At 39.1% G+C, this 11,788-nt stretch overlaps 1 protein-coding gene across 2 annotated transcripts in view; it reads right to left on the bottom strand.

Moving 5' to 3' along the window:
• MAEA (macrophage erythroblast attacher) overlaps positions 1-10,877 on the bottom strand; it is a 48,121-nt gene extending 37,244 nt beyond the window's left edge. Inside the window, exons 1-2 of one of the 2 annotated variants that reach the window (XM_009328779.1) lie at positions 10,793-10,877; positions 1,088-1,270 (exon numbers count right to left, since the gene is read on the bottom strand). In XM_009328779.1, the coding sequence (XP_009327054.1) occupies positions 1,088-1,195 (108 nt within the window). In that variant the 5' untranslated portion in view covers positions 1,196-1,270; positions 10,793-10,877. Of the gene's footprint in view, positions 1-1,087; positions 1,271-10,792 lie in introns of those variants that run through there. The other variant, XM_009328780.1, reaches the window with a different exon arrangement.
• Positions 10,878-11,788: the final 911 nt, after the last annotated feature.

Here is an 11,788-nt window from a genome sequence, read left to right as displayed (position 1 = left end):
ACTGAGGGTGCACTCGATCCCCTCGTCCAGATCATTGATAAAGATATTAAACAGAACTGGCCCCAATACTGAGCCCTGGGGAACACCGCTCGTGACCGGCCGCCAACTGGATTGAACTCCATTCACCACAACTCTCTGGGCCCGGCCGTCCAGCCAGTTTTTGACCCAGCGCAGAGTCCACCTGTCTAAGCCGTGAGCCGCCAGCTTCTCTAGGAGAATGCTGTGGGAGACGGTGTCAAAGGCCTTACTGAAGTCCAGGTAGACCACATCCACAGCCTTTCCCTCATCCACTAGGCAGGTCACCTGGTCATAGAATGAGATCAGGTTGGTCAAGCAGGACCTGCCTTTCATGAACCTGTGATGGCTGGGCCTGATCCCCTGGTTGTCCCCGATCCCCTTGTTGTCCCCACACATGCCTTGTGAGCGCTCTCAAGATGTGGTAAAGGCATGAAAGTTTGGCTGTATTTCATACAAGCGTTCAAGATTAACAGCTAGAAGCAGGTTATCCTGCTAAACTTTATTTAAAATGCTTTTAGTAACTTTCCCTAGGAACCTTCCAACCTGCAAGTTTAGTGTTTATAAAAAAAAAAGTTCAAGCAACAATTCAGGACAACTCACACTTTCTTCTGCGAAGAAGCCTCAATACTGCATACAACTACCCCCACTGGGGTTTCAGCGTTTTTCAGACTCATGTTCTACCTGTTTTTCCCCCCATCAAGTGGTCAATTAATGCAGCCGCACAGATCTTCCCAATAGACAAGCAGGAATTGATAGAAATCAATTCATTTTGCTGCCATTTCTTTTCTACGGGTAGAGGAATTCCTTTTCAGGGTTATAAATACATATTAATTTTACCTCTCAACAGAGGTTTGTTATACTTAGTCATGGAACACCAAGTCATATTTCATAAGCACAGTGAAGCTAGATACAGTAAGTTTTGGTGGTTTGCTGTGCATTCTAAGGCCTTTGTTTACAGTGCCATTAATACCTATATCTTGAAAAGAAAATTCAAGCAATCAGCATTGCAGAAAACTACTTCTGTTAACTTCGCAAAGACAAAGCAATCGTAAGGTAGAACAGCACTTACCTTTCGTTTCAGAACACTGAGTTTTTCAACTACTCCATCCAGGAGACTAACGACTGAATCCACAGCAGGACAACTGCTCAGCGTCTTCTCCAGCTCTGCCACAACCATTGTAACGTGGCTAGTCTCTCGATCAATGTTTTTCTGTGCAGCTCGAAACCGTTTGTTCAGTGTTTCATATGGCACCTAAATGAGAAATATCAAGTCATTACAATTTCTGTTAAAAAAAGTCAGGTCTCCTAGAGTTTAAAGAGACTGATGATTTTATCTGATGCAGTCAGAAGAACACCTAGGTTCCAGGACACTAGAGGTCATTAGTTGAACTTGAGTTCTCATATCAAAGCCCTTATTTAAGCCCTCTCAGAAATGCGCTAACACTTCAAAGATTATGAAAAAACAGTGACAAGAAATAAAAGCTGGTAGATTCTTCTGATACCAATTTCACCTATCCTGCTTTGACTGTAGCAAGCACTGATGGAAACAGTTCAGGGAGAACAGAAAGCAAAGACAAATGTGTACCTAAAAAAGGAAAGCTACAAGCTAACTACAACTAAGAGATCACCCTTCAGAACATGGCTTTTTAAGTTTACTTTTCTTTCCTTCAGGAGTTCACAAAAGAAAAAGTTACGTTTGCGAAAGCATGTATAACACATATTGACTACCAAAAAATGTATACATAGTATACCAATGGTTATTCAGGAAATCTAATAGGGATCCTACCTATTTTTTAATACTTTTTAATATTAACTCCAGTAGGACTATAATGAATGCTAAGAGAAACTCCATGTAAGTTTTCTGTTGGTGAAAAAAGCCTACGCTGTATGACTAAGCTTGTTAAATTCCTCTAAGACTCCACTCCTTGGCTTAGAGACTAACCAGCCTCGGAGGTCTCCTGTCCTACTTGTCCCATGCCTTTATGGGACAGCCATATCAAAACTGCTACTGATGGCCATTAAAAACATACATGGGAGTAGTCTACAGCCTGGTCAAATTTTAGGGTACTGAATGATTTGGGGGAAGCTTACAGTAAATGTTAAGCTGCTCCCACCATGTTGCTTCCACTACAGTGACAGCATAAGCAATTTGGACAGGAAGTCTATTACTTCACAGAAACAGGAATTTTAGAACTAAAAGCACTCCAGTGTTATATGCTTAATTCATCCATATCTTTTATCTTGAAGAAGTCCATGAGAAGTTCTTTCAGGTAGTTACAATAATCTTGATTGCTTTTCCATTAATCAAAGGCATAATTTAGCTAGCAATCAGATTACACATATTAAAGGTAAAACAGGAAACGCAAATCAGCGTTCTGTTTGGTACATATCACATATATGTTTGATTACAAATCTTTCAAGTATATCACTTCTAATCAATTATATCAAGATCGCCTCCACTTTCTTCCTTCTAATCATTTGCATGCAAGAAAGTATCCCCAGGGTCCACTTTCCTTTTGGGCTCTATTCAGAGAGAGGTTACTACATAACCATTGCAATTCACAATTAGAGATGCACTGAGAAACAGTTTAGGTTCAGACTAAGGAAGATGAGCCAAAGTACTTGCTTTCCAAGACTTTGTATGACCTACAATAAGTTGTTCTTATTTGCAGTACAAGTATAATACAAGGATACTCCTGATAAGATATGAAAGGGTTCCTCTTCCTCTCGAAGACCGGAATGATCTATTTAATGTTTTTTGGCATCTCAAACTAAGACCTAAACAAATGACAGAACAAGCCTTTACCACAGGAAGTATCAAGCTAAAACAATTATTTTCCTTATACATCCTCCCCTAAAATCCCAGCACTGCACCCCCCAAAACTCAAACCACATAAGACATCACAATTAATAGGCTTCAACACCTACTTAATTGTCTATATAACCATTTTTTATTCCATCTTTAGCCCTTATCTTATTTCTCTTCTCCATTTCCACAAAAGAAGATAAATGGTTTTAAGGCCCCATAGATAGAATGTGTGTTTTGGGGGGCCACTATTTTGACATCTCATGCTTTGGAACATGGAAGCTTGTTTCCAACTCCAAGACTTGATGCCAGACAGCATTAAGACAACTTCTTCCCTCCCCCCCCCCCCCCCCCACCTCTTCTTTTTGCTATTCATTGAAAAAACATATTTCCTTCAGTTACTTGCATCTACTGAAGTTAATTTCTGCAAGTACTTTGCTAATCAGCTTTCCACACCACACTGAAAAGCTACATCAATCAAGACTTTCAGAAGCTACTATTGATTTGAGGTATCTGTTTGACTACGAAGAGTGGTTTTGTTAAGTTTGGAGCAGTCAGTTGAACTAGACACACAGATCTAGCCAGTTTGAAAAAAGCTTAGCTTTAATCTCCCTTTTTCCTAGTTTCTTATCTGCACACAAGAGCAATAACACTTCCCGTTTCCCATGCTCCATCTCTTTAGCGTGCTAATTTCTGGCACAGTCTGTGTTCATATGACTTTTAGAACAATTGGACTTTCAATTTCAGCTGGCATCTTTATATTGTGTCTAGGTGCAATAGGTTTTTGAATCTTGTTTTATCCATATATTTTTTTTCCTCCCCAAAAAAAAGATCTGAATATCCTATGTGGAAGAGGCTAAGAGTTGAACTGTTTTACTGTAAACTCTGAAAGTAAATACAAATAAATATATTGCTAAACATAATTTTAGTGTACCATAACAAGGGAAATTACTTTAAAGGCACAAGGAAATTATTTGCACAACTGAAACTGACAGTAAATACTCTAACCAGAGTTTTTCATAATTTGCATGGGCACTTGTTTCTTACCATAGACCCAGCAGTTTTTAGAGAATATTTGTAAATTGTATCCAGGTACAGCTTTTACACTTACTTTACAGGACTAGCGTCTATGAATGCCAAAATTTAGAAATTGCAACCGCTACATTCCTTACTGAGAAAGCATCTTATCTAGACTCTGCATCTTGATCCGCTGGTTCTTTTGTTACTCATACAGTTCCTATGCTCCAAGAGACTCTGTTTCCCAGTACTGGTTTGCTTTACCACAGAACTCTTCGAAAGTTACAGGCACTGTACCAATAAGTTTATTTTTTTCCTCCAATAATGAAAGTAAATGGAAGGAGAACGTAACAAAACAATGCTCTGGAAAATGTAATTCTAAAAATTCTTAACTAGGGTTCACTTTAATTTTCAGGTACCATAGTTATAAAACAGTGAACACCAAACTTTTTGAACCAAGATACAGCTGCAAAATTTACTTATCATTACCTGCCACAAGCCTATTAGAGACTTTGAATTTTTACTGCCAGTACCATTCTGTGACCAAGCATGGATTACACAGTTATTCTTTAAGGACAAGAGTGGCCTATAGAACTCAGACTAGGGAAGCATTACCTTAAGGAAAAAGAGGATAACCAGCTACTAAACATTGAAAAAATTTGAAATAAAGCAGCAACAACTAACCAGAATGTATTCTGTAAAAGCACAATACCAACTTGTCCTACTCATTAGAGCTTGAAAAGCCACACCTCAGTTGGCTCATGCCATAAGCATAGAAGAGGATACAAAGGAGAGATGTAAAGTATTAGTGGGCAGCACGTTTAAATCCAGTGTCACTAAATAGATTCTGCCTCTTTTGTTCATCAGCTTCCACAGCTGCAGACACATTATTCAACTTCAGCATGTACTAAACCAGGTCAAACTTAAACCTAATGAAAAGGAAGTTGACTTAAGTTAGAACAGCCTATACAAGGGGGAGAAGTACAGCAACACAAGTTTTTCCAAGATCAAAATTTTGCTACTGTAATGTGAAGGAAAGTCTGCTTGGCTGGAGGCTTCTGCAAGTGTAGCATATGACTGTTTCCAGGTGCTAAGTGCTAAGAGAGAGGCAGAGACAACTGAATAACCCGATCCAAGTATTTTCTTTATTTCAGGAGTTACTTCACTCTGGTTTTAGAAAGCCAGAGAACACTGGTGTGCTGTCCCAGAACATGCTCCAACAACCTCTAGCTAAGGAGTCAAGACTTAGGAGAGGATCCTCCTGGGTCTAAAAGCTTGAACTGGAGGAGGAAGGACTGCCATTAGAGCTATACCTTGGTTGTTCAGTTGAGTGGAGGGACTAGAAAACAGCAGAGCTAAGAATGTCAGAGGCAGTTTTTAAGCTTACACTTAGAAACTCAACTGTGATGTTAACTCTCTGGCCTTCAGCCCAAACACAGTCCTCTTCTAGCCCATGAATGCTAATGAGGGGCCAAGGCAAGACTGACTAGTTCTAGAATCATGAAGTAGCTAAAACTATTCAAATTGTGCAACTGTAGGTTATATTTCTTTTAATAAGCTACATCAAATTTAACTTGAAATACCCTTAAATATAGTGACGTTATCTACTAAATATGTTTCCATCAAAATAAATTTTTCAATAAGCCATTCATTTACGAAGCGATACCATTTTCTTGATTTTTCTGAATATATATTAAAACTAGAAAAAAACCAGTAAGTATTAAATGCTTGCATATATTGTATCCTGATGGCTGGCGAACGGTAAATACTTCAAGTGTTTATTATCCGTCTGTAAAAAAATATTTGAAGAAATACAAGTAATATCAAGTTAAGCTAGTCAGTCCTCTACACAGCATCCCACAATGCCTATCTACCTTTGTTTTTACATTCATTATCAATACTTTAATAAGATTCTTAATTTTTCTTTTCTTCTTATGTATCTACGTGCACACACTTAGTACTCCATCCATAAATCGAATTTGTAGAAACAGACTGCCGATAAGTACTCTCACCTCAGCCAATGCTTTTCTCTACAGGCTCAGAGAAAATTGGCTTTAAAAAACATGCCATGAGAACATACCATCTATAGCCTTTAACAATATAGAAAGGGAGAGCAGAATGCAAATCATTTTCCCCCAAAAGTTCATTAATGATAGTGATCAAAGCTTAAAAATCTCCTCTACCTCAATGGTATTTATTTTGGTGGGAGTCAGACAACCAGACTGGACTTCTTATGCTGGCTTTAGCACCCTGAATTCCACTAAGCAGCTTAATGGCATCTGAAGAACGTGGCAGTGTTTTAGCCTCGACACACACTTGCAGCTTCCATGACAGACACAGTCACTCGCTCACTCATTAAGCACCTGCGATTTCCAAACAAAGTGAATACATACACTGCTGAAGGGCTCTCTGCTTGGGAGAAAGTACGAGATAACAAAAGAAATATGAATTGTGGCAACACCTTTGCAGAGGTGTTATAGTCCTCCAGCGATGATGGAGGAAAAGCATTCTGAGTCACAGCTAGAAATCCAGCACTTGTTACCATCATGGCCAACATACACAGCCACTTTATTCAACTCGAGTTGAAACTAATAAGCAATTCTAATTGCAAGGGCTTTATAGACAGATGAGCAGCATAAGGAAGATGAAGAAAAGCATCTACAGAATTGAGTTTGTGACCTAGCAACAAAGGACAACAGAAAGTCTCAGTTCTAAATGCCTTCTTTGTCTTTACTGGTAAGGTCTTCTCCTAAGCCTTCCTGATAGTGTACGAGCAACTGAGTCTGGGGAGAGAGGTACTATTCACACGAGAAGTCTAAAGCAAGCTGAAGATATACAAGAAGGGAGGGAGCTCACCGATGACACTGTAAAGCTGCTATCATCTCTGAAATGTCATGGTGAACAAGAAAAGTCCTCAATGACTGAAAAGGGCAAGTTTCTTGCCTCTCTTCCAAAAAGAGAACCTGGAAGATCATGGAAACTACAGGCTGGTCTGCCTCACCTCAGTTCTTGGGAAAATTATGGCAAAAAAAGTTTCAGAGGGAAGCCATTTCCAGGCTCATAAAGTTGACAGCCTAGATTTGCCATAAGCAAATCAAGCTTGACAACACTGTTTGCTTTCAGTGATGAAATGACCACACCTCTGAATAAGAGGAGCGCACTGGCAGGCTTTCATACTAAGTTTAGCAAGGTTTTTGACTTTGCCTCCCACAGTACCCTTATAGCCAAACTGGGGAGATGTGGACTGAATGGCTGGAATACAACACGGGTTAGGGACGGACTGGACAGCCAGGCTCAAAGAATAATGGTCAGTGGTTCAAAAGCTACCTGGTGGCCAATTACAAGTACTGCTTGACTCCTGAGGAATGTTATCAGCTCCAACATACACATCTTCTTCAACCATGCACTATGGAAAAGAACACACAATCAGAAAGCTCACAGAGGACAACAAACTGGTGGAGTGCTTGATAATGCTGGGTGGCAGAGCTGCCATTCAGAAGAAATGACAAGCTGGAGAAACAGACCAAGAACTTTAGGAAATGCAATCAAGGCAAAAACCAGAGCCCTGCACCTGGCACAAAACCACCCATCCATTACCACCGGCTGTGGAATAACTGGCTAGGACCACTTCTGCAGAAAAAGATGTAGAGGTTCTGATGGACAGCAGGTTGGACAGGAATCAGCAACAGACTCTTACGGCAATGAAAGTTAACCACATACCAGGCTGCATTAGCAAGATTAAAGGCAGTGGGTTGAGAGGAGTGATTGTTCTTTATGCTCAGCGCTCACGCAGACTCATCTGGAACACTGAGTCTGGTTTTCAGGTCACTCCCCACCCCCATCAAAGATGACATGCTGACAAACTGGAGAGTCCAGAAAGCAACCACCACGATGGTTAGCTGGTTGGAGGATACAAAATCCAAAGAGAGCCCGAGAGGGGCAGGCTTGTTTCACTTGCAGCAGGGAAGGCTACAGGGAGCTGGGAGCAGCACAGTCTGATAGAAGTCTTCCACTACCTAAAGGTGAAGGTCATAGATAAGAGCTAGCCAGACTTTTCTGTAACTTGAGTTACAGAGCAAAAAGGAAGGAGGCAGAGTTGACAACTGGAAGCAAAGAAAATTCCAGCTGACCATATGGAAAAACATATTTTAGCCAGAAGAGTTGGTAAGCACTGAAACAGCAGTCCAGAAAGGTGGTGGAATCTCCACCCTTGGAAACTGTCAGAGCTAGCCAGGACCCTGAGCAACTCAAATTAGCTTTGAAGTTAGCCCAGGTTTGAGCAGAAGCCTGAACTACACTGCCTGCAGAGGTCCTTTGCTACTTTAATTTTATGATTCTTCTAGAGACTGGATCATAGATCCCCATTACTAGTTTAGACACCAAATTCATCTCCATATGAAGATATGAATGGCCATACTAGGTAAGACCAAAAGTCCCTCCTCTGTCACTATCCTTTCTCTGACAACATCCAGAAAGGAGATGGCACTTGAAAAAAGGAAAGAAGTTACTAATCCCAAATAGTCTCTTTGGGCTTCTTGAGCCAGAGGTGGGGGTTTTATAGTAGAAACACCACAGGGTGTTTCTTATCCATGAGCTCTGCTGGTTGTTGTTGACCTGTAGAACTCTAGCACTGTAACATCCTGTGGTGAGACATTTCACAGCCTAACGCACTGTGTGGAGAAACACTCCTAGTTTTGCCTTGTCAACTGCTAGCCTAATTTGAAACCCTTTTGTTCTTGTTTTGGAAGAAAAAAGGGAACATTCACTCTCTTCTATGCCTCTCATGTCTCTTGAGATTGAAGAGGCTCTTTCTAAACCATTCTTTGAAGACAGTTTTTCCATCTCTCTAATCATTCTTGCCCTTCTGTAGACATTTTCCAGTTCTACTACATCTTTTTTCAGGATAAGGGAAGGGAGAAAATCAGAGTAACTCGTACTACTTGAGAAGAAACCATGTATTTTCATTGCTACGTAATAAGGTTCTCCATTCTTCCCAACACTTTTGTCCTACGTTTGTCAACATTAACCTGATCATTCCCAGAAAACGTTCACTACAACCCCAAGATCCCACTGAGCAATGATGGTAATTTCCAACTCAGTTATTGCATATATAAGATCAGGATTGTTTTTCTTTCCACCGTACCTAAAAACTGTATCACACTACACTTGTCTATTTTAAATTTCACCTACTATTTTAATAGCCATTCAGTCTCTCATTATTCTTCTCTAACGCTTCATACTTGGATTGTATCTGTAATACCTCGATTATCGTAGTATCATCAAGGAAATCAGATCATCTCAGCACTCACTCTCTCTTCCAGGCTGTTCAAGCAGCTGATTATCAGCAGTACTGGCAGAGATGCCAGCAGAACCCTAACACTAACCTTCTTCCATTATAGAGGCTGACTACTAAATCCTGATGTTCATTTCTTACCTTGCCCAGTTACCTATCCACATACAGACTTCCGTCTTTTCTTTCAAGAGGTCCTAGTAAGGGGTATTTCCAAAAAACATTCAGTAATACGAATAAACAATCAACTAAATCCACCATTACCTCCTTTTTTTTTCTAAACATAGAAGTCCAGTAGCTTTGCATGGCACGACTTTCCTTTTTAAAAGTCATATTAACCGACGTACGTTATTCCATCTTTGATTAGTCAGGATAGTATTTCTGCATCAATAAGCCATCGGTTGGAAGAGAAAAATCAAATACATGTGTTCAGAATCTCACTAAAATTTTACTTAAGAAAGTAGAAGCACTGAAACAAAGTCTTCTACTTTGTCTGTCTTCCATAACTATAAAAAAAAATATCCTCAGACTGCTTCAGGAAAAAAGTGTTTACCAGCATTTATCAGAGAATTTCCAGAAAATTAAGGGGAGGACTGGCCACAGGAGAAAGGGTTTCTCCCTAAGCCAAATAAGCTTATTTATAGAAAGTGTTACATCCTGCATTTCTACTCCTTTAGAGATGTAGGATGTTAAGGCCAAAGTGTAACGGCTACTGCATGAAACTTCAAATACCAGCCTGATGCTGCCCACAAGTTTTCCTAACTGGTGCACAGTAATACTAAAAGATTGAATTGCACATGTTTCTTTCTAATTAAAGTTTTGCAAAAAATGTAAGCCTTTATCCTCCCACAAGTCTTTAGCGTTACACTCAACCTTTAGCACACCAGTTCTCAAGCTGATCTGGTCACATCCTATAACATAAGCTAAAGAACTCCAAATAAAAATGGAAACTAAAACCCAAGCAATCTCTTTCAGACCACAACATTAATCAAAAAGAGTTTCCACCCCACAGTGACTGCATATAGGAAACTAGTTCAGATGTAGCAGAAAGAAATAGAAAGCAAAAAAAGTTTGCATAGCTATCATTTGGTTGTTGGAAATTATATATAGAGTAAGAGTGATACTTCAAAAAAGTCATCACAATTGAAGGAAGAATTATTTGGTGGTGAAAGTAAGATCGTGAATCATTCCCCAGCCTCCTGATGACAGGAATTTTCAAAGGCTTATTTTCTAAAAACTGATTTTCACAGAAACCAGTACAGACAACAGAAACAAGCATCTTTTACATAGGTTTGCAATTCTGTAAAAGAACATCCGCTTTCCTCCTGTATTTGGGAGAAGGAAGTTAATCAGGTCTACCTTGAGAGCAGTACGAACTCACACGCAGGGAAGTTTTAACTATATATCCTGATTTTACTGATGTTGGTGTGAATCATCCTTCTTTAATGTTACAATCTCACAGCTGAAAGCAACTCCTTGCCACAGAAAGTGTAGAACTTTTTAAACATGTACCTACATTGTGTATTTTTTCAAGTGACCTGAATCATGGGCAGGAGGGATTTTGAAATGGATTTAAAAAAAAAAAATCTTTTCAGGTATATGAAGTCAGAGTGGGAAGGGAAAAAAAAAGAGTTTCAAGAGAAATAAAATAAGAGTCCTACCAGATTAGGTGAGGGGAACCATTACAGAACTATGCTCTCCTTTCAAGGGTCAGAAAAATGATGTGCTTCCTCTCCTCAATTGTGTTAGCTTATAACACCTGAAAAGCACCAGAGATTTGTATGAATCTACAGGTCTCCAAGATAATTCAGTTGAAGACTTTCTGAGGTATAAATAAGCTTTTTCAAATGCCATATACTGTGCCCTTATATCAAATTAAGCCTAGCCACAGATAGGTAGGGAAAAGAAAGTGAGAAGTGCAGTGATGAAACTGTCTTTCAACGAAACAGAAGCAAAGACAACATAGCTCTACTGTATGCAAGAGGAAAGAGGAAGTATGGGAATATCTCCTAAATAGTTTTAATAAACAAACAGTGTCAAGAGAAAAGGTAAACCCAGCAAGAAACACCTTTGAGCATTAAGCTGTTTTCTTGAGACTAAATTAGATCATCATGCTCATCTTCAACAAAACAGAAAAGTAAAGGACATCTATTATACATGATACCATTTGAAAAATAAGGCAGGGTACAATAAATTATTGCAAATTTTCTCTCAAACCAGTAACAATTAAGCATTTCCATACAGAATTACTGAAATTCTGTATTTTTATACACTTCCTCTATAACTCTTGGATTATTTCAGAACTGAGTCAGCATCATTACTTGTCACTGAACTCATCCAAAATGTAAATTATATCACCAATTGTTCAAAGAATGAATTCTTCTGATGTGTAGCTCTTATCAATCCCTTGAAATAGTAATATTTTTTCCTTGTTCTAGGCAAAATCAGAAAAGGAAAAGAAAGTTAAAGAAAGGAGAAGTAGTAATATTTCAGGAATGAGAGGCTTAGAATAATGGCTAGATTTAGGTTTAATTAGGTACAAGCATTAATATAAACTCTTGAAGAGATACCGATCAAAACAGACAAAATAATTTCATAAGCCTATGCAGTTGCAGATCATTTGGATTTTAAAAAAAATAGTTCTTTTAAGAAACAGT

Source organism: Pygoscelis adeliae, unplaced genomic scaffold (assembly GCF_000699105.1).
Source record: "Pygoscelis adeliae isolate BGI_AS28 unplaced genomic scaffold, ASM69910v1 Scaffold66, whole genome shotgun sequence".
Classification (NCBI taxonomy): Eukaryota; Metazoa; Chordata; class Aves; order Sphenisciformes; family Spheniscidae; genus Pygoscelis; species Pygoscelis adeliae.
This window is presented reverse-complemented; position numbering and strand designations above follow the sequence as displayed.